General features: G+C 43.2%; 1 protein-coding gene across 1 annotated transcript in view; it reads left to right on the top strand.

Moving 5' to 3' along the window:
* CREBL2 (cAMP responsive element binding protein like 2) overlaps positions 1–23414 on the top strand; it is a 37139-nt gene extending 13725 nt beyond the window's left edge. The window contains exons 2-4 of the mRNA XM_073315520.1: positions 12528–12725; positions 13948–14095; positions 22086–23414. Of these exons, the coding sequence (XP_073171621.1) occupies positions 12528–12725; positions 13948–14095; positions 22086–22090 (351 nt within the window). The 3' untranslated portion in view covers positions 22091–23414. The remainder of the gene's footprint in view (positions 1–12527; positions 12726–13947; positions 14096–22085) is intronic.
* Positions 23415–23621: the final 207 nt, after the last annotated feature.

Raw genomic sequence — 23621 nt, 5'->3', positions numbered from 1 at the left:
TCCTGACAGGAGGGGTAGAGAACTTTCTACTGCAGCTCTGGTTGGCTGCCGATTCCCAGGAGGCATGAAGGAAGAGCTGATGTCTGTTGCCTCCTGATGACCAAACAGAAGACCCTCATGGCTGGAGCTGGCCTGCAAGCTGCCAATTGAACAGTGGTATATAGTTTTTACTGGTGGAACCTTAAAAACCAAATTTTGTTAACTTTGCATAGACATTAGTTCCTGTGATGCTTCTATTTAATTAGGATTTGTTCCAGTATTCAAGTGTAGTACTGCTTGATTGCTGCCCTATACCCCAGAGTTGGCTGTGTTTCTGTATGTAAATCCTGTAGGCCCCAATCCTGCAAAAGGGACCATAGGCGTGGACCTGTGCAGAGTCCCATTAATTTTTGTGACCTTACTTGTTTTTAATCCGGGTACCACACTGCATAAAATAATTGATGACAAAGCTGAGTTCAGTGGGAGTCTGTACAGGAAGAAGGGTCTTAGTAGGTGCTTACTTATATAGTCCCCATCACTGTAGAATCTATGTACCTTCTAAGTATTTACAAACAGGAATTACAATAATATTTGCCTCTCTCTTCTGAGGCTATAGGTGAAATAGCTTGATTAATTTGTAGGATGTTTTTCTTTATGCTTGGGTATGAACAGATGTGAGGAATTTGAGGAAAAGCAAAATTAGTGAAATTAATTTTGTGCTTGTCTCTAAGTGGTGAGGCCTGCAGTCATCCATAGCTCTAGTGTAAGTGGGTTACATAGTCTAGTTCAAGCTCCTGTGAAAATTTGGTCTTGGTCACTCATAAGACTCCCTCTAACAATTTCTCTGTTGCTGTGATACCTAGCTGTTGTGGTAGGCTGTGGTCACTGAGGGAGAGGTGCTCTCCCAGGCAGATAAGGCCAATCCTATGCAGTATTTAAGAGGAATCTGTTATGTGACATTCAAATTGGACTCTTGTTCATTCAGCAGTCAGTGTGTGTAGTGAAGCACTGGGATGTGTTTTCATAGAGACCTGTGTTGTTAAAGATGATCTGCTCTGTGTTTCCTACCAGTTGAAGATTTTTCAGGATATGTAGCTTAAGGTTTGGGGCCATAGTAAATAGTAAAGTGCCTTTTGCTATTTGGGTGAATGGACCCTATAGCAACATTAAAATCTTCTTGATATTTGCTTTGAGATTAAAACCTAAATGTAAAGTAGCTTTGACTTGTGGGTTTAAAAAATGCCTGAGCTTGTTTAGAATAGATAAGCAATTAAATCAGTATGTACTCTATGTGTAGTGTAACATGTTGATGTCAGGTCACAGTTCCTTAGTGGACAGAAGGAGGCTGCTGACTTTTGAGCAATAGGAAGCACTCAGAGTAATGCTAGACAGTTTAGATCAGGGGTGGACAAAATATGGCCCATGGGCTGGATCTGGCCCATCAAACATTTCTGTCCATCCTCCTCTGCCCCCTTGTGATCTCCTAGTCCGGGCCGCTAAAAGTCTCGTGGTACAGTAAGGTGCTTAGGCAGCCAGTCTGCCTGCCGTGGCGGCACGCCGGTCCTGGAAGCGGCCAGCTGCTGCTGGCATGTATCTGCGCGCCCCTGGCATGTGGGAGGAGGTGGTGGCTCCGTGTGCTGCCCCTGTCCCCAGCACCATCCTCACAGCTCCCATTGGCCAGAAACCGGGGGGTGGTGCTTGCAGGCCTGCTGGCATGGGCAGTGTATGGAGACCCGCTGCCTCCCTTACCCCAAGGGGCACGCAGAGATGTGCCGACAGCAGCCAGCTGAAGCCTCTTCCAGAAGCGGTGTGGGGCTATGGCAGGCAGGCAGCCTGCTTGAGCCCTGCTGCGCTGCCAGCCAGGAGCTGCCTGTGGTAAGCGCATCCCGGCCAGAGTCTGCACCTCATATCCCCTCCTGCATCCCAACCCCCTGCCCCAGCCCAGAGTCCCCTCCTGCACCCATCTTCTTCCCTCCGAGACCTGGAGCCCCCTCCTGTACCCCAAACTCCCTCCCAGAGCCCATACCCCTCACCCTCTCCTGCACCCCAACACTCTGCACCAGCCCAGAGCTCCCTCCTGCACTCAAACTCCCTCCCAGACTCCGCACCCCCTCCATTAATATAATAGAAATGTGCAGCTAGTGACAACTTACCAAAATTTGTGGAGTGGCCCCCCCTGTGAAAATTATTGCCCACCCCTGGTTTAGAAAGTGGTACTGAAATTGAACCTACTGCATTTCCTGATGGGCAGTACAGAACACTAAAGCTTTGTCTATACTACGCAGCTTTTAGCGACACGGCTGTGCCGCTACAGCCATGCCACTGAAAGGTGCGCAGTGTTGCCGATGTTTGTTGGCAGGAGAGAGCTCTCCCATTGACAAATAAAATTTCCACCCTAAAAGAATGGCGGTAGCTTTGTCGGCAGGAGAGGCTCTTGCCAACAAAGCACTGTTCACACCAGCGCTTTTTCTCAGCAAAACTTTTGTCTTTGGGGGTGTGTGTGTGTGTGTGGTTTTTTTTTTAACACCTATGAATGATGACAGTTTTGTCGTTCACTTGCCAGTGTATTTATTTAGCATGTGCATAGTTGTCTAGCCAAGCAATAGCATCTTCAGTGGCATGATGCATGCAGTTCTTCTAGGCCACCGCTGATTCGACAGTGTCAGTGTAGACAAAGCGTAACACTGCAGTGCTTGGCCCAGGTCTTTAATTTTTTAAATATCCTTTGTATTTATTTTAATATAAATCCTTTATTTTTTTTAATAATAGGTGTCTCTGAAAGCATGCTGGGTAGAATTGTGGGTTCTGTGTAAATGTGTACTATAAAGGTTTTTCCAAATAAAAATGCTTAAACTTTGTAGGGAATCATTGGTACTAAGTATTATGCAATTTAAGATTCAATAAAAGAATGTTTGCTAACTGAACGCTTTTATTTTTGAATAGCTATCAGTCTTAGTCTGGATAGCTTTCTTTTTGTGATTTGGGAAACTGGGCCTGCCAGTGAAGACAGGAATCCAAGGACTGATGGCTCAGGTCCAAGAATTAGATGGAAGTCAGTTAATCAATGTGAAATGTACCATAATATCAGAATCTCCTGCATTGTGTGCAGTTGGGTTATATTGTATTAATGTAAGTGATATACTGCAACTTGGTGGGTATCATCATTTTTATTTTAGGGCTTGTGGCTTATTGCATTTTTGATTACCATTGCAGAGAGAGAGCTTGTGAACATGGATAGAATTTTTTTCCTGCCATCACAAGTGTAGTGTGTTTAGCCTTTATAGATATAGATATTAAAATATAATCTGTAGATGAATAATCAGTGCCTTGCTATATGTTAATGCTGTTAATGTGGCACAGTGTGGCAAGGATCATGAAACCAAAGTTGTGTTCTCCCCAATACATTGTCACACAGAAGGCTAAATTATGCCTTTTTAGATAGATCTGCAAAAGGGAGGATAAGGAGGTGCGTCTCACCTTCACTCGCATTCCTTATGGTAGTGCCCATTTAAAGCATGATGAAGGCCCCTAGTGAACCCATAGAAAAGTTTTAACACATGCTCCTACACTAAATGCTGCTGCTGATTTGGGGGTGGGGAGCTATAACGTCATTGCCATGCCCTCACCCCGCCCTTGCCTTCCTCCTAACATACATACCCAGGGTGATGAACACTGCTTACCTTGCTGTGTGCCTCCACAAGCACCGTTATAGTCCAGAGTCCTTAGACAAATTGTGCGAGTGATGGCCTGGAGGAGAAAGTGTACAGGGTCTTCTCGTACATCTGTGCAAGGGCAGCTATAATTTAGCCCATGTGTTTTAGGGACATTTGTCATTTGCAGATAGAACTGCACTGGATCCATATAATTCTCACTAATATCCTTACCTAAGGTATTTAAGTGAATTCTTTATGTATCATGACTGAAGTTTTGCTTAACATATATATGTCTATGGCATCCATCTAAGCCCTAACTTTTAACAGATACAAGTGGGCCAGTGTAGATGACTGAGGTTAGGGAAAGACTAATTACCTGGGAAACTGCAAACCTATACCCAGAATTGCCAACTTCAAGAGATCAAAAAGTATGAGTCGGACCCCTAAAATCATGATATTGGCCCTAAAATCATGACATTTTAATAAAAGATTATATATATATTTAGATCTCTTGATATTTGAACTCTCCCTGTCCATTCCCAGGGTGTGTACATGTGACAGTGTTGCCCACTCACCCACATGTGCTGGATAAGGTGATTTTGGCCCCTGCTGCACACTCCCACATCTGCCCATCTCTTGCCCAGCAATTAATCCTGTCTCCCAGTCTCCCTTCAGTTCTCTCCCCACCCAACCTACCTCAGTTCAGCCCCCCTTCAATTCAGTCTCACCCCAGCAGTTCAACATCCCTACTCTATCAATCCTCACCGCCCTCAGTTCACCCTCCCAGCACTCAACCCATCTGCTCAGAACCCACCATCAATACAGTCCTCTACCCCAACAGCCCCCACTGTTGCCACCAGTCTCACTCTCTCAACCTCCCTCATTTAGCCCCCCTGCTGCCACCAGTCTCACCTCTGCTCCTTAGCGTTCTGCATCCTCCCAAGGCCTGGTGGGGCTGCACTGGGGTCCCCTCTCCCACTTCCCGGGCTGGCAGGATTTCTAAGTGAAATTAAGCCTCACATTTAGAACTCTCAAATGTCAGGAGTTTTCCCCCCCAGTTGATTCAGTTGCTTATTTGAAGTTTCCCTGCTGGAGTGTAGCCACCTGTTAGCTGGATAGCTTTGTTTCTCTGATATGTAAATGAATTCTCATTGTCTTTCAAAGTACTTTTTAATTAAAAGCCAGGTGGAGAAGCTGCATTCCTTTTTTTAGGGTGGAGTAACTCTTGTTTGACTAGAAACACATTAGAATGTGCCTCAGTCTCAAAAAAAATCCTGACATTGAGAGTTTTATTGTGAGATCATGAGTGAGGCTTAATGTTACTCAGAATTAATTGATTGCGAGAGTTGGCATGTCTGTATACCTCCAGCCATTATACTTTGTAAGAGCAAGTACCTGAATCACCATATAAGCTACAACATTCTGCTTGTATGTATGCAATTTCTAATTTTCATGTAGACTCTGGTATTTGTGTGACACTCTGCCCCCATTCTAGAGAATATAATTTCTGTGTATGCAGAGATCTTGAACGTACAAGAAACCTTTTTGTTAGTTTAACCTCAAGTGCTGCTGGCTGAAATGGTGTTTGCACAGTTCAGTAACTAATAATTTCTTTTCAAGTGAATTGGGAGCTGCTGAGAGATGTTGATGGCTGTGGGGAGTGCAATCCTGTATTAATCCATAGAGCTGGTTGTGAGAATCAGGGTCCAGACACCCTGTGTTGTGGATATGGGGTGTGAACCCTATAGAATAAGCAGTTGAGTATACAATTTTACTCCTGCGAGAATTCTGCGCCACTGCACATGTGCAGAATTAATGTCCCTTGCAGATTTAGTTGCTTCCCCGCAGAAATAAGACTTTCTGACAGGGAAGCAAAGGGAAGTTGCAAGAGCAGTTATGCACCACTCCCTAGCTGCGCAGGTGCATCATTTCAGACCCCCAGAGCAGCCGGCGGAGAGGTAAATCACTGCAGGGCTGGGGGACACTCCAGCTAGTGGCTCCTACCCTGAGCCAGGATCAGCTGCTAGTCCTGGTTGGGCTGGAGGTAGGAGAGGACATGACTTCCTTTTCCCTTGCAAGGAGTGGCTGGGGCTGTGTCAGACCCACCTCCCAGAAACCTCCCCCAGATGCAGGAAGCTCGTCCTCCTCCCCTGCTTCCTGCCCCCATCGCTCCTCAGCTATGGGGGGAGGTGTCGCTCTACGAGGAGCCGCTCCCGCATCCACCTAACCCCATGCATCTGGACGTCCCATACTCAGGCACCCCTGACAAGCCTCACCCCATACACCCACAACCCCCCTGCCCTCCATACCCGAACCGCACCCCACTGAACCTCAACCCCTGCATCTGGAGCCCCCTGCACCCATACCGCCCTGCTTCCAGACCCCCACCCCTGCACCCAGACCACCCCCCCACTGAGCTCCCTGCACTGAAGTCCCCACCCTGATGAGCCCCCACATCCAGACCCCCAACTAGCTGCACCCAGACCCCCACCCCACCAAGCCCCACTCTCCCAGACCCCCCTGCTGAGTCCCCCACACCACTCCACTGAGCCCAAACCACCTTCACCTGGAAGCCCCTGCAGAGTCCCATGGCCCCAGAACCTGGGAAACACCCGCCCCCTCCCAAAACGAGCCTCTGTGCATCCAGATCCCCCCCATACCTAGACCCCACGCTGAGTGGCCTGCACAGATTGTTCCACACAGAATCGTTTCACCTCACACCTGGATCCCTCAATACTTGGATCCTGTCTGGTTGAGCCTGCCTGCCCCACACCTGGTGCAGAGTTGCAGGGCCCGAGGCTGCTTCTGGGGCAGGCCCAGGCCTTGTGCTGAGTCCTTGTCCAGGAGGTGTGGGGTGGGAGTGCTGCAGGGTGATCTCCCACCTTCATGCAGCCAGTGGCCTGTGCTCCCCACTGCCTTGCATTTATTTATTGACAAAACTTGAAGCATTTTAAAATATTGTGTGCAGAATTTTTAATTTTTTGGTGCAGAATGCCCTCGGAGTAATACAATGTTGTTGTGCTATAAAAATGTAAAATAAGGTCTTTTATGAACGTTTGTAGTGTTCTGAACTTGATGATCATTATGAGATATGTTTTACAGACTGGTTATGAATTTAGGTATTTGTGTATATATAAAATTGTGCTCATAATTTGTGGTGTAGCATTCAGCTCCACCTCACAGTGGGATGGTGAGCAGCCAGACAGGGAGGGGCCGCCTCCCCAATCAGAGGAGAGTAGCTTTGACTATCTAGGATTGTACAATCCAGGAAAGGACAAATTATGGGCCATTAAAGTTAATGGGAAAACATTGAAACAATTTGAAACAGAAAAGAAAACCCCAGTCTTGGAAAACTAAGAATGGGAGGAGTTTCCCCCCACTTTGAATATCTATAGTGAACAAAACTGCAAACCTTTAAAAATGGAAGGGGTTTGAACTGAACAGCCTCCAGAAACTGAGGGACTGTCACTTGACAGGTGCTGTCCATGAAACACTGGGAAACTGTTCAGAGGCAATAGGTAACTTGTGTTAGAAAAAGGAGTTGATATAATTTGAAAGTGTAAAGCCTGAGGTTGTATCTTTGTTTATTTTCTGTGTAACTTGTGTATGTTTGCTTTTCCTATTTTATCTTTGAATCTGTGACCTTTTTTCTATTAAATAAACCTTTTGTTTATTTTTACCCCAAGCAGGTCTGTGGTGTGCAAACTGTGGAATGTATGTGCCAATGCAAAACTAGTGTTGGGGGGTTGGTTTTATGTCTTCAGGGGTGATGAGCCAGAGGGGAAAAGTCCAAGTGCCTGGTAGTTAAGAACTTGGGGTGGTCAGATTTGAGGAGACTCAGGACTGGAAGAGTTGTTGGTGTCAACCTGGAAGGAGTAATTAGTCTGATGGAATCCAGGGTGAGACCTTTATGCTTGTGGGGTGGCTATTGATGTCAGGGCTCTGAGTCATTGCAGCATAGCATTAAGGCACCCAAGATTACAGAGCAGGTGGCAACAGAACCTCTAACTAGTTTGAGAGATTCCCAAAACATCACCCTGGTCCAGTATATGCTGATGCAGCAGCAGTGCGAGCTTTCCCACATTACCCTATCAATGTGCTTCAGCCCTTAGTTTCCCCACCAGTGCTCATATTCTGCATGTCCTGTTGATCTGTCTTTCCAGTGAGGAATCTGATTCTGTACATGGCTCCCTCTGGAATCTAGCATAGCTGCTTTGGGTTTCTGCCAGGTCTCTTCCCATTGGTCTTTTGCCCTTTTTCCTCCTCTCAGAAAGCTGATTGCTGTCTTTATATCCCTCCCAAGCCAAGTAGCTATGCCCTGAACTCAGATACCTCTCATGAGCAAGAGTGATATGAAGATCTCAATATGGTATTAGAAAGGGGAGAAGACATTTTTCCTTGGTTGCTGAAATCTTCAAAAAAAAAAAAAAAATTAACTGAAACATAAACTCTTTTGAATTTCTGACAAACTGATAAGGTGGGTGAGGTAATATCTTTTATTGGGCCAACTTCTGTTGGTGAGAGAGTTACAGAGCTTCTTCTTCAGCTCTGTGCAAGCTCGGAAGCTTGTCTATCACCAACAGAAGTTAATCCAAAAGAAGATATTACCTCACCCACCTTATGTCTCTCTACTACCCTGTAACTAACACGGCTACAACAAATAATGTCATTATTATGATTACTAATGGTGATCTTTCTCTTTTGGCTCTTGATCACACGACTATTTAAAAAGACAGTTGCTGAATGCTAATAACTCCTGATACTATATTAACTCAGAGCAAATAGGGAGTTCGGGAGTTTTTTTTTTTTTCTGTCATCCATGTCTGGATTCAGCTTGCAGTACTGTCTTATGTCATTCTCTGCTGTCATATCAACATAGCAACCAACTAAGCAAACATAACTGGAAGTAAAGGAAGAGACAGTAATACAAAGGATTTAACCAAGATTTTTTTCTAGCCATGTTGCTCAAATTTACAGTAAAGAACAAAAAGACCCGTGTTCCCAAAAAAAAATACCTGTTGTGGTAGCAGGACTGTATTAAATCACCTGGTTATGTGCAAAGTGGAGCAGAATCATGTGAGAACCTGTGGTTGAAACCTTGAGACTCTTCCTGGGCTGTGTGGAGATTAGAATATTATGGAATTGTTGATATCCATCTCAAATCAGAGGGGAGGATGCTTCAAATTTAAATTACCACAATTGTGGCGGCTAACTCATAGGAGAGTAGTGACCTTAAAGACAGAGCCTGCTGCCCTCCCATCTGTGGATAGAGCCCTATGTACAGGGCAACTTAAGTGATCAGAGAACTTGGAAGGGAGGGCAAATAGTGTACCAAAATATAAAAAGTGTTGTGTAGCATGAGTAGAGGTCTGTCAAGGTGAAAGGATAATCTAACTGCTTCATAAACTGTGTATGTACAGTGTCACAGAAATTTAATGTAGCCACTCCTGGGAAATATGGCAGCAGCCAACTAAGCACATTGCACAACAGTGTAAGAGGTAAGCTTTTGCTTAAGAACACAAAGGCAAATCTCTCTTCTGGTTCCATAGAGTCTTAAGTGTTTTAAACCTGATGCTTAGATCATTAAGGCAGGTTTCAGAGGAACAGCCGTGTTAGTCTGTATTCGCAAAAAGAAAAGGAGTACTTGTGGCACCTTAGAGACTAACCAATTTATTTGAGCATGAGCTTGCTCAAATAAATTGGTTAGTCTCTAAGGTGCCACAAGTACTCCTTTTCTTTTTAGATCATTAAGATGTGATCTCTGGGATAATGTAATATCCAGAAACTCTGGAATCTCCTTTGGGAATATTAATGTTCCAGTCCCATGATCGTGTTTTGGATGATAGGTAAAAAAAGACCATGTACTCTGAGTGCCTGGGGCCCTTCTTATTTATTTATTTTAATATAATATATAACTCCTGTCGCACTTCAAACATATAAAGCATTATACAAGTAAGCCATATTGGAATAAGCAACCAAGCCTTAGTTATTGCAGTGAAGCAAAACATTTAGTTTGCATGGAAACCAGCCAATTATTATAACTGTGTCTGACAAGGTGCTAAGAAAACTTTTTTTTGCTTTGGGTTAAATTTACCACAGGTATAGCCTAGTGAGATCAATGGAGGAATGTGAGAATGAATTTTGTTCCATTGGCATTTTTTATTTGAATTTAAAATAGGAAATCTTAAATAACATGCTTTGGAGTCTTCTGTCATGGGAAGGGTGCAGGGAACTTAACAGTTAAAATAACATTCTGCAGCTCAAACTTGACAAAGGATTTGAATTTTCTTCTGATCTTATGACTTCATCATATTTGTTTCAAAATCAATAGAAGTTCATGAAGTACGCTGTGTTTCCCTGTTTGCCCAGGGCAGGCAGCCACTTCTGAATAAATTAGAAAAGGCAATATATGAGGGGATAGGATTAGGCTGCCAAGTGATTGCTGAATCATTTCACTACATAAAGAATGAGTTCTGTTGTCCAATCCACTTTTTATTCTAGAAAGAGTTCACTTAGTGATAAATTGTTTTTACTGTGTGATGCTACAAAACAAACTTGCTTTGATAATCACAGATATCACTTGTTCTACAATGTTTGTGTTATGCAATAAAAACCTGCTGTAACACTTGAACATTTGAACACTTGCCTATAAGAAAAATACAGTGCGTGCATAAATTGCTACATCTGAATTGCAAGGTAAAGGTGCAGTACTAACTGGTGTATTCATCACAGGTTTTTAAAATCTGGGAAAATCAAACCAGGGATCCATGAAGGTATTGGGTGTAGAGGAAAGTCCCAGTGCTCTGCTCATCAAACTGAAGGATTCTAATCACCCTACAGTGAGAGTTTCTTTTTGGTTGGTAGCGTGGGCTGCATGCCTAGCAAAACATTTGCAAGGCAGCTCCATGTAATAGCACCGGTATTGGGTTTGAAAGAAATCTAGGTGCCGCGTTCTGCATTAGAAGCAAAATATGTCGGGAGGGGAATTGAGGAGTAAATGGTAGAAAAATTATTCCTTTCTACACACTGCTGTATTTGAAATGTAGTACATTTTAAAGTAGATTCTCCTAATTCAGTAATGGTAGCTGGGTACTTCACATGGAGTATACATTCAATTCCTGTGGAGGTAGCAGTATTGGGACAGGAGAGGGAGTGGAATGGAATAGAAATTGGGAATGGAAACGTAACCAAATTACCAGTTAACTAAAATCTGTCATAGATTCCTTTGGAAATGAATCAGGACTAAGAGGATGCGCGTGGGATGGACTGGGGTTAGAATAGACTCCCTGGAACTGTGGTTTCAAATCCCATCAGGGTCAACTTGGCCCTTCATTCTTCTGTTGCACATAAATAGAACGTGTCACATAATTTGCTGTGGGGGTGTGTGTGTGTGTGTGTGTGTGTGTGCTTTCAGGTATGAAACTTTAACATCTGAGGTGTTCTGCCTGTTTTGCAAGAACATCACTTGGCCCTCTTCGAAAGAATAGAGCTTTGTTCTGGTATCCATGGCCAACATTTACTACTTCTCACTGTTGCATAGCTAATCTGTGTCATCGAGGTGGCTGCACTTTGGTGGTACCGCATTATTACTATTTTTTATTTATTGCCATAACACTTTATTTCCCAACTCTCCATAATAGATATTGTACAAACACATAACAAAAAGACAATGCCTGCTCTATGAGCGTAAGTGTATATATTTTGAGATGGAAGATGCTACAGTATACAGTTGTAAAATAGGAATATGCTGTAGCTCTATACAATTATTTCAAGTTGCTATATGTAATGTTATAGCTATAGTGAGGCAATGGTTTTTTGGTTTAAATCATAACACTATTGTCTTTTTGATGAAGATCTATAGAATATATATATATGGTTAGATGGACTCGTAAAAGCCTAAGGGGGGGAGAGAGAGAGGAGTCAAGATTATAGAGAAACTGCAACATGAAATATTTCTTAATTTATTAACTTTTACAATATTGCTGTTCTGTGTATCAATAAAGCATTTAAGATCTGCTTTGGAAAATCGTGAAAGCTTACCAACACAGACAATCTACTTTACCTTCCTGTCTCTATGAAGATGATACTTTTGTCATCTATCGAAAAAACAAAAATCTGTCATGAGCGAGTGAAACTTTGCAGAGCTGACCTTAAGAAGCAAAGGTCTGTGTATATAGATTGAGACTCCTTTTGTAAAATGTATTTTGGAAACAAGAAGTGGCTCTATCTCATATTGATGAATAGATTTTTTTATTTTTTTTTTTAAGACTTATGTCTGCATGAAACCCTACAAAGCTCAGCTGCAGCCATGATTTGTATCTGATTTGGAAATCAACCTTGTAATTTTATTAAAACAATAGTTTTAGGATTATTATATAATCATAAACTCCTATTTAAGATGCTAAACTCCATTCTGACTTTGGGGCTCTGTAATATTCCTAGTGGACAGGATTCCTCACTGCATGTCATGGTTCATAATGGCAGTTGATACAGGCCCTCATACTTGGCTGGTGAGTTGATTGATCTTTTTGTGCTTCTGCAAAATAGTTCTCCAGGTCATATAGCGCACAGTACAGCTGCCTGAGCAGTGCTTCACATTAAGAAGTCCTTGTTACTGCTGCTGCTGTTTAACTACTTTCATCAGCCCCTGAAAATAAAAAGTAAACTCTTCTTCCTCTGTTATCCAGTATCAACTAAAATAGTGACTACACTTGAGGCATCAGAGAATTTGATAGAATATTGCTGTTTTGATTTTCATACACCACTTTTATTCCTTCATGGTAAATTTACCAGCAGTAGGCTCCCCTCTTGCTATGCAAATCCAGCACAACAGGAGGAAGTTCATGCTTATTCCCCCCAAGCTGAATGGAAGTTTAATTTACTGTCACCTTATAGGTGGTCGGAGGCAAAGTAAAGAAACCAGGCAAACGAGGTCGTAAACCAGCCAAAATAGATTTGAAGGCAAAACTTGAGAGAAGTCGTCAGAGTGCAAGAGAATGCAGAGCAAGAAAGAAGCTGAGATACCAGTATCTGGAAGAGCTGGTATCAAGCAGAGAGAGAGCAATCTGTGCACTTAGAGAAGAGCTGGAAATGGTAAGGAATTTTCTTCTAACCTAAACCTGGGTTTGGGCTAGATCCTGCTCTCATTGAAGTCATTGAGAGTTTTGTTATTGACTTAAATGAGAGCATGATTAGGTCATGAAATGTAAAAATCACAAGAACAAATATGTTAAGTGCTTGCTTGGTTTACATGTTGAATATGATCCTGGTATAAGAAGCAGTTTACAAGATTAGTCATATTTGTACTAGATATAGGTAAGCAAGGTGACTGCTGTGCATAAATTTTGTCATCTTAAAATCTTATTTCTTATATCTCGGAAAGTGTCTGATTTCAAGGGCTGGGAAGGGGCATAGTGAAATATTGATATGTAGAGTCATCTGTAGTTTGTAGACATGTTCAGCCAGCCTTTGCTTTTGTGCATGTGGCTGACTCTCCATGCACAAAATTGTATTTGCATGTGTAGATTGTGTACTTGGTTGCTCAGCTGTCTAGTTCTCATTGTGTGCACGAAATGGGTGTATGCACACTTTTGCAGGCACAGTTAGTTGGTGGCCAAAAGTGAGCTTGAAACATGGAGGCTTTGGTTGGAAATTTAGTCTTTAGTAGGCTGTGTTCTGAGTTACCCAAAATAATCAACTTTGTTTAAGAATCAGTGGATAGTCCAACAACAATCCTTTACTTTCTCTTCTTTGATTGGTAGCTTTTATTCATAGTTTAATCAGCAGAGGTTAGGTTGGTAACCTCTACTTTCCCATCCCTCTGTCCCTGAGAACCAAAAAAAGTTTGTATGTTTTGTAGCCTGTTCATGAGGGAGTTTTAATCAGTTTATGATGTGGCTGAAAGGAAGGGAAGCTTCCCATAATTCTGGCGTGCAGAGTACCAGAAAAGAACTCCTGAGTATCCACCAGCATTAGATTCATATGAAATCGTTGCTTTAAAAGGTGGTGAGCTGGAAGAGTATTCTGGCTATTGACATGCCAGCAAAAGCTTACAGTGTTCCTTGCAGTTTAATTACTGTATTGTAGTATGTAGCACTGCCACCAGTAGTAGTTTTATTAACTGAAGCAAGATTTGCTCAGGCCAGTTGTGTAATCATGAACACGTGCTTGACTCATCAGCAATCATGTAAAAGGCTCCAGCCTAGTACATTCTAACCTTAAATGAAGACACCGGAAGGTAAAGATTACAGCTCTGTTTTGTCTGCTAATGTGATCTTGCCAGTTTACTAGTACTTAACGTGTTTGCATATTTCAGTACAAACAGTGGTGCATGGCAATGGACCAAGGGAAAATCCCCTCTGAAATAAAAGCCCTGCTAACTGGGGAGGAGCAAAGCAAAGCACAGCAGAACTCAACCAAACTTGCCAAGACTGGGAAGACAGAAACACACAGTAACAATCCCTGTGAGTATCATGCTTGTGATAACAAAATAGGAACTGAGTCTTTCTTCGTGTAGGAGTGCCATGGTGGTAGGCAGAAGCATAAGGATGTGTTCTCATACACAAATGATCAATTGTAGCATTGAGACAAAGGGTTTAGTGGGATGTATAAAGACTTTGCGATATTTACGTAAACAAGTACAACACATGCAGTTGTAGTAGCTTCAAAGATGGGTGATAATTTTCAAGAGAAATTTATACGTTTCAGAGCAGATGATGTTTTTCCCCTATGATGAAATTTTAAACATTTGACCTGTTCTGTAGAATGCAAGCAAGAGAAGGGAAACAGCAACTTTTAACAAATTATATCTTAGCAAAAGTTAAATGGAATTTCATGGGCCAAAGAAAAGGCACTTCATAAGCGTGAAGGAATTTCCCCTGCTGAATATCCAAGGCCTGCTGCAAACAATGGAGTTGTGAGAACTTCCTAAAGAAAAGGTAGTAAGAATTCTTTCTAATGAAGCATTTTAGGCTGTCTAAATAAAGGGGCTGTTAGCAGCAGCCCCTATAATACTGTGCAGGTGCATGCATATGTGCACACTTTTTGTATACTCAGCTTATAAAGACAAGTATTTTTCTTTCATTCAGAACTTTCACCACCCCCGTTTGCTGCAGTTTTTTCTCTCCCTTCCCATAACTGAACCATGTCTACACTCCTACCCCCACCAGTGGGCCAACTGCCTCCCAATCCCACTTGCCATGTACTGCCTCCTTTATATGCCACCAACTGGTCCTGCGCCTCTATATTCTGGTTTCTATGCCAGTTTCTCCCCAGTCTTAGCTTCCAGTTCAGCTTGCCTCTTCCGTGCCAATTCCTTGTTCAAAGGTAATGCCAGGAACCAGTAGCAAGGAACCTCCCCAATGGCTATACTGGGACCCTTGGGCTGCATATTGGCAGCAGTTTGCCAGACCTTTGGCTCTGGGGAATGAAGGTGGTAGAGCTGCACAGTCCTCCCCAACCAACCTTCCAGTGTGAGGAAACATTTGAGGAACAGGAGGCTAGGGTGGTTAAGGAGGCTGCTCTTCAAACTCCCATTTCATTCTTGTCTCCAGACAAGGTAGTCATGCCTCTGCAACCGTCTATGGCTGACAGTCTTCTCCAGTTCCAGGACCTTGTGAAGAAGGTGGCTGACTCCCTTCTTATAGCTCAAGAATAGATCTAGGACTCGCAGCACAAGCAGCTGGACATTCTACAACAGGCAACATCCACCTGGGTTATGCTACCCATTAATGAAGCACTCCTGGATCCAGCAAAGACTGTGTGGCAAACTTCTGCCGCCATCCTACCAACTTGTAAATGGGAGGATAAGAAATAGTCTGTTCTTCCCAGTGGCTCAGATTTGTGTTTTCCCACCTAATTCCCTGGTGGTGGGTGGTGTAAATGAGTGGGGAAAACAGCATTACTCCAGGTCTGCCACTTATGACAAAGACCAAAAGAGGTGAGACCTTTTTGGCAGAAAGTTCTACTTATCTGTGACCCTCTAATTTTGGATCACAAACAATCAGGTGATCATGGCCAAGTACAACTTCATGGACTGTAATAAATTTGCTGCTTTCATTGAACATCTTCCGCAGGAGCATAGAGAACATTTTCAGGCCATCATTGCAGAAGGTCAGTTGTTAGCCAGAACCTCTCTTCAAGAGTCCGTTGATGCCGCGGACACTGCTGCCAGATCCATCTCCACAGCGGTTATTATGCTCATGGTGTCATAGCTCCAGCTCTCTGGGTTCCTGAAGGAGGTTCAAAACAGTGCTGAGGACCTCTTGTTTGATGGTTGGAAGCTCTTCTTGGAGATCATGGATGAATCCCTGCATACACTAAAGGACTCCAGGGCCACATTAAGATTTTTGGATATATATACACTGCTGCGAACAAAAGCAGATTTAGTACATCCCAAACTGCCGAAAGATTGTCATACCCAGTTCTCAGGATTTCGCAGTACCACTGAACTTGCTAGGAAAAGACAAAAATTCCAGAGAGAGAGAGAGCTACTTCCTCTCCTTCAGTGAGTACCCAGTCATCATTGAAACAGCAATTTTGATGGGTCAGTCGAAAGTTTGATTTCTCCCTCACCTCTAGTTCACGAGGGGCAACCACTTACCCACTTCCCCACCTTTGTAGACCACCTTTCCCATTTCCATCTGGCTTGGTGGCATATTACAACAGAGAAGTGGGTCTGAGGTCATAACATCAGACTGTATCATTTATTTTGTCCCTCCCCCCAACTAGTCCATGTCCTTCAGGCACCCGTCTCACAAGACTATACTGAGACAAGAAGTGCACTATCTTCTTCTAAATTTAGGAGCAATAAAGCCAGTCCATCCCCTCACATGGGGAAAGGGTTTTACTCCAAGTATTTCTTCTTGCCATAGAAAGACATAGGGTGGAGCTGGATCTTGGATCTGAGACCACTGAACAAATTCGTAAAGTCTCAGAAGTTTAGGATAGTGACTCTGGCAGCTATAATTCCTTATCTAGAGGCTGGAGATTGGTTTTTGGCCCTCGACCTACAGGTCACTTATTTCCATATAGTGATACGCTCCCTGCGCCCCACAGGAAATACCAGCGTTTTACCATGGGCCAGGATAATTTTTGATACTGAGTACTTCCCTATTCTCAAAGATTCTAGCCACAGTAACTGCTTACCTTTGGTGAGAAACTATTTTAGTCTTCCTATATTTGAACAATTGGCTACTCAGGGGCTGACCTTATGAAGCAGTACTGACTTGTACCCAGATGGCCCTTTCTCTCTTCCAGGAGTTGGGTCTGCAGCTAAATATATATATATATATATTTTATATATAGATATAAAAAAAATCCATATTAGAACCTGTACAGAGAATACAATTCAGAGGGGAGTACTTGGATTTGTCGGCAGCCAGGGCTTACCTTACCACAGACAGGCTCATAACTGTGTCTGATCTGGATGGTTGGAACAATTCAAGGAAGCCCCTGTACAATAAGGAACTGTTTACAGCTCCTAGATCATATGGCTGATTGCACCTTTGTGACTGAGCATGCAAGATTATGCCTGGGCTGGCTCAGGAGGACCTATTCATCAACCTGACACAGCCTGGTCAAACAGGTCATGGTTCCCCTCCAGTTGAAGAATTCCTTAGATTGGCTCAAAAATCAACTCAGTGTTTGATTTGATTTGTGGAGACATCCCTTTCGTTGCCCTGATCCAACAATAATTGTGAACGGATGCATCACTATTGGGGAGCATACCTGAATGGCCTGAGGAAACCAGTTTCCATGTCAGCCTGTTGGAATTCAGAGCAGTCAGGAATGCCTGCCTTCGGTTCCTACCCCTTATCGGGGCAGATCAATCAGGATCATGACAATGTGGCTTACATGTTTTTTATCAGCAAACAGGGAGGAACAAGATTCCCCACCCTGTACACCAATGCTATAAATTTATGGAAATGGTATATAGCCCATCAGATTCAGATATCAACCGTTTACTCTCCTGGAGTCCAGAATTTCACAGCCCGTGTGCTCAGAGGAGCTTCTCCCAGGACTATAAATGGGAGTTGAACTTCCATGCATTCTCTCCAATACTGCTAATATTAAGAGCGATGAACAAGATCAGACAGGACAAGGCCAGGCTTATTTTTATAGTACTGACATGGCTGAGACAAGCTTAGTATCCTCACCTGCTTCACTTGTTGTCCATCTGGTGTTCAAGCTTTCAACCACCCCTCCTCTCCTCTCCCAGTATGCAGGTCATGTGCTTCACCCCAACCTAGGAGTCCTCCGCCTCTGAGCATGACTTCCACGTGGCTTATAGGATTGGAGTCCACCTGCTCAACAGACGTACAACAAGTATTACTAAACAACAGAATGGAATCAACTCTACTAACTTATCTTCAGAAATGGAAAAGATCCAACCAGTGATGTCACCATCGCTGACTTGTGCCTACATCCACCTCGCTTACAGCCATGCTGGATTACCTGCTGGATCTAAAGAAATCAGGGTTATCAATTATCTCGATTTAAGGTTCACCTGGCCGCAGTATCGACATTTCATCCTTCACTAGGAGGACTTTCCATATTTGCTCACCTTGTGCCCTCAACATTTTAGGGAGCTTCTACCTCCGGGTTAAGGATCCCACTCCAACTTGGGTTCTCAACCTGGTACTCAAATATCTCATAAGACCTCCGTTTCAGTCTATGGCAACCTGATCCTTACTTCATTTATCTGTGAAGAAGGTCTTTTCTAGTAGCTATCAAGTTGGCCTGTAGGGTTGGTGAAATTGGGGCCTTGATGGCAGCCCCTCCCCCCGCCCATTTGCGGTATCTTTCACTGTTGTACCTAAAGTGCTGTTGGATTTTCATCTTACTGAGTCCATTCATCTACTGGTGTTTTTCCCAAAACCACGTAAGTCTCAGCTGGAGACCTGCTTTCATACTTGAGATGTTAGATGGGCGTTAGCCTTCTATCTAGGTAGGAACTAGCTGTTTTGGAAATCACCTAGACTGTTTGTCTCCATTGCAGAGAGATCCAGGAGATTCTCAGTCTCTGCCCAGAGACTTTCAAGATGGATCTCTGGGTGTGTGGTAATTTGCTATGACACAGTGGGTGCTCTGCCCACCCTGGGGATAATAGCACACTCTATGGGATCAGAAGCAACATCCACAGCTTTATTCAAAATCATTCCAATGTCTGAGATATGTAGAGCTGCTACCTGGGCCTTAGGGCATGCTTTTTCTAAATATTATGCCTTGATCCATGCTGCCAGATGGGATGTGGTGCTTGGTAATGTGGTACTGTCTTCAGACCTGGACTCCATTCTGAAGCTCCCTCCTCCCTGTGGGGATACTCCTTGGGAGTCACCTGAAGTGAAGAATCCACGGAGACACTACTTGAAGAGGTGACTCACCCTGTACACTAATTGTAGCTCTTCAAGATGTGTCCCTATGGGTGTTCCACCGCCTGCCCTTCTCTGATTTGGACTGTTCTTTGACATTTGGATAGAGAAGGAACTGCTGAGGGTGGCTTGCCTGTGCAGCCCTATGTATCCTCGTTGTGCAGTGTGAGGTTGTATAGATAGCTGAATGGACACTGCTAAGGGAAAATCTGTGATCAAGAGGTGCACCCATAGGAACATACATCTTGAAGAACTAGTTACTGTGCAGGGTGAGGAACCTCTTCTTGATTTCTGAGTATAGCTTACATTTATCTAGTGTCTTTCATGCCACAGGATCTCAATGTTTCACAAATTTAAACTGTGTGGTACTTGAGTTCACGTTTAAATGCCAGTGGCCTCAGTGGGATATAAGCATGAGCTTAAAGTTAAGCACATACTTTAAATTCGTTGTTGAATCAGTGCTGTAGAAACTACACAGAGCAATTACTCTATTCATTAGAGGAATAATGAATAAAGAGCTGGATTCCAGATGAATTCAGAGCTGGATATGTGATAAGTGGACAAACCTTTGGTTGTACATCTCATCAAAAATACTATACCTCCTTCCTTGCTCCCTCCCTCCATTCTTTATTGTTTCATTATGATAGCTTTTTATGAAGGTTTCTTGTACAATAAGTTTGTTTTATGGGGGAGGGGGAAACAGAGCTGGAATTTTCACCCCCACCTTAAATTTCCCATCATGGTGAGTAATGGCTTCCCCATTTGCTGCCCTTCACATCATTAATGGGTGTGGCTTTCTGGATTAGCCAGCCATTGAACTTCTAGAAACCTGTCTAAAATGCCAGTCCACAGTCAGTCTGGCACATATAGTGTATTTGTGTTCTCATACCACCATTTTTGGGTGGGATAAAATGGTTATAGAATTAGATAAGGGAAATATGTTACAGCCTATGTCACGACCATGATCTGTAATAGAGTTGAATACTTTCTATGCTGCAAAAAAAAATACTTTCTATGCTGCAAACCAAAAAAAGTAGGCACACAGGTTCTGCTGTCTGTATCAGACAGCTGTATGCTGGTATGACTAGACAGTTAGTAAAGATGGGTCCAAACAGCAGTCTATTTGGTATCCTCCTGGCTTGCCCCAGACACTCTAGTTCAGAGGTGGGCAAACTACAGCCTGTGGGCCACATCCGGCCCACGGGACCCTCCTGCCCAGCCCCTGGCCCTGGAGGCTTGCCCCAGGCTGCTCCCCTGCTACTCCCCCTCCCCCGCAGGCTCAGCTCACTGCACCACTGGTGCAATGCTCTGGGCGGCACGGCAGGGCTGCAAGCTCCTGGGGCAGCGCAGCTGCAGAGCCCGGTCTGACCTGGTGCTCTGTGCTGCGTGGTAAGGGGGCAAGGAGGGTTGGATAGAGGGCAGGGGAGTTTGGGGGGGTGGTCAGGGGGTGGGGCAGTGGATAGGGGTCGGAGCAGTCAGAGGATGGGGAACAGGGGCGTTGAATGGGGGAAGAGGTTCCGGGGGGCAGTCCAGAAGGAGTGGGGGTTGGATGGGGCAGCGGGCGGCAGTCAGGGGCAGTGGTTCCGGGGGCAGTCAGGGGACAGGGAGAAGAGGTGGTTGGATGGGGCAGGGGTCCCAGGGGGGCAGTAAGGAAGGAAAGGGTGGTTGGATGGAGCAGCGGGACGGGGGGGGCACTCAGGGGCAGGGGTTCTAGGGGTGGTCAGGGGACAGAGAGTAGGGGTGGTTGGATGGGGCAGGGATCCCGGGAAGGACGGGGGGGCTGTCAGGGGGTGAGAAGCAGGGGGAGGGCTGATGGGGGGGGGGGCCTGCGGGCCACACCCCCCTCCCCTAACCGGCCCTCCATACAATTTTCTAAACCCGATTCGGCCCTCAGGCCAAAAAGTTTGCCCGCCCCTGCTCTAGTTCAATAATAAGTAATTGAACTTGATTCAGGAATCACTGGATGAAATTCTATGGCCTGTGTTATGCAGGAAGTCAAACTAGATTAACAGATTTTAAGGTGAGAAACATTTATAATCTTCATGAGCTCTTCATTTTGGGGTTCATTAAATTCATCTGCTCCACTTGGAAACTGGTGTTTTAAAACTAATCTTATTCTTGCACACATGGTACCTTGTACCTGTGGATCTTGTCTAGACACAAAACAGCTCCCAGAACTGCTTCCCAACAAAGAAGAAATCTGGTCCTTCAAGTTGGGATGCCATCCAGTACACTAGATAATAAACTGACTCTCCTCCATAATTCCTGTCAGTGAAAGAGGTGTTTGACCCTCCCTCCCTGCTCCTCTTCCCTTTCTACCATTGTAGGTAATGTCATGCGGGCAGCTGGCTATCTCATGGAGAGATTGAAGAAGAAGGGGAGAACATCTCATATCCCCACCTATCATAAAAGAAATCTAAAAGTCAGTTAGGACATTAGGCCTGTTGCGGGGAGTGTGGGAATGGGGATAGAAATTATCCAAAGACTTCCAAAAACCTTGTTAGGTGAACCCTAGCACTACTTGGGTTTGTTACAAAACCCAGCACTTAATTTCCGTGCACTACTGTTCTACCATGTTTTGTATGTGCATGAAGTAGACAGGAAGGACCTGATTCACTGTTATATAGCAATAGTATGCTAATGAACTCAAGTGATTCTAATGGAATTACATGGGTATACAGTTGGAGTAAAGCAGTGTGAATCAGGTCCAAGGAATTCTTAGATAACCGTAAGAAAATAACCACTGTAAATCTTTCCCTTTTTCATCCCAGGTATTTATTTAATGTATGAAATCATGAAAAATGTGAGGGGATGGGTTTTGTATATCTGTCACTTCACAGAGAACATTTTGCCTAATTATATATTTTTAAGACCCATCAGTCATGGTTTGCTTTCATAATTGGATAATAAACATTCACCAAGGAATCTGGATTTCATAAAGTGCTTTTTAAAAGAACTTTATAACCTACACGTAGTTATTAAAATGTATTAGATTTCAAAAGGCTTTTCTTTTTCTTAACAGCTGAAACCATGAATATGTGTAGAAGAGTCCTTGTGATTATGATTGATTTTTCTTTTTCAGGGTGAAAGTTGTTCAGCTGATATGGAAGTCAGCGGTGAATCCAATCCTGCTTGGCATCCCATGAAAGAATGGAAATAATTTTGCTTCAGAGTTCTGTTTGCTATCTGTTCTGTGTGATCTTTTTAATTGTTACACCACAAAATCAGTGTTAATATCATAATAAAGAGTTGGACAGTAGCCCACAAATGTATAGAAATTCAGAGGTAAGGCTGAAATTCGACTTTAATCAATGCATGATTAAGTATTGTAGCATATGTGACATGTAAGATCATCTGATATCGATACCCCTTCTGTAGGGAGGGGGAAGACAAAATTTTAGCCTTAACACTAAATTTCCCTCTTGTTAATACTATGTAATGTTCTCTTGGTGTTTGCTTTTTGTAGAATTGAATTTGTTTATTACTTTTTATGGTGGTTACTTGAGGGGAGGGTGCTTTTTAATTTGCAGGAAGATATGAGTCCTCACGCTCCTGATATTGTATCAGTAGACCAAGATCAAGTTAAATTTGTTTTTGTCGTATGCATGTGTGGCATACATTGGAACAGCTTCCTTTAACCATTCTTGCAGAAGTTGTTAATATGTATTCGTGATACTGTCATTTGCATTGCTGTTCTCTATCTTGCCTCGTTTAAATTGAAATATTAAGAGCTTTGTTTCTTTACTCATGAATTGCAGCAACACCTCATTTTTAAAAAAAGAAACGCTGGTTTTCAGTTACTTTTGAAGTCACTGAACTTACAGTGGGTCTGATCCCTAGTCAATGGAAGCTTTTCCTGTGTAGAATGAAGGCGTAGACCCACTTGGTCTTATCTTCCCCTTTAACTCAAGACTGACTTTAATTAATTACACTGACACAGTTAAAGATGGCTTCAAGCCATAGTTCTTGCATACATAGGCTTGGCAGAATTTGATTATTTTTTAAAATAATATTGATGTTTATTTGTAAGCATTTTTTTCCTAGTTTAGTGATTTTTTTTACAGGTGCGCAAAATTACGGATTTTTAGCATGTTTTTGATTTAAATATTGACAATTGCAGGAAATTATGGGGGTGGGTCAGAAAATGGGGGCGGGGAGAAGACAATTAAGAGTAGACAGAGATTCAAAAAGTTAAAGCTTTATAGCCATTAAAACAAATTGACAACATCATATGTTGAAATAATACAAAATAAATATCCTTATATCAAACCCTGATAAGAAAATGCTGCTTGAGAACTTACTTGGCTTATCTGTAAATTTCAGTTATCAATGGAAATATTTTTTTCATATGTTTGTGTATGGTAAAATTGACATTTATGGACATTGACCAATAAAAATCAAATCCTTCCAAGCTTATGTATATGCCATGTTGTCTTTGAGTGGGCGATATAACAAAGTGAGGGTGGAAAATGCTGACCAACCGTTAGCAACAGTGGAGCTAACTGGCGCTCTGACGATAAAGTAAGATTCCATTCTGGGACAGGAGGCTATAAGTGGATTGCAAAGTGTATGTTTCAATGAACCAGCATGTTTGAAGTAAATGCGAAGATCTTCTTGC

This window comes from Lepidochelys kempii, chromosome 1 (genome assembly GCF_965140265.1).
Source record: "Lepidochelys kempii isolate rLepKem1 chromosome 1, rLepKem1.hap2, whole genome shotgun sequence".
Classification (NCBI taxonomy): domain Eukaryota; kingdom Metazoa; phylum Chordata; order Testudines; family Cheloniidae; genus Lepidochelys; species Lepidochelys kempii.
Note: the sequence above shows the minus strand (reverse complement) of the source record. Positions and strands in the feature narration are given on the sequence as shown.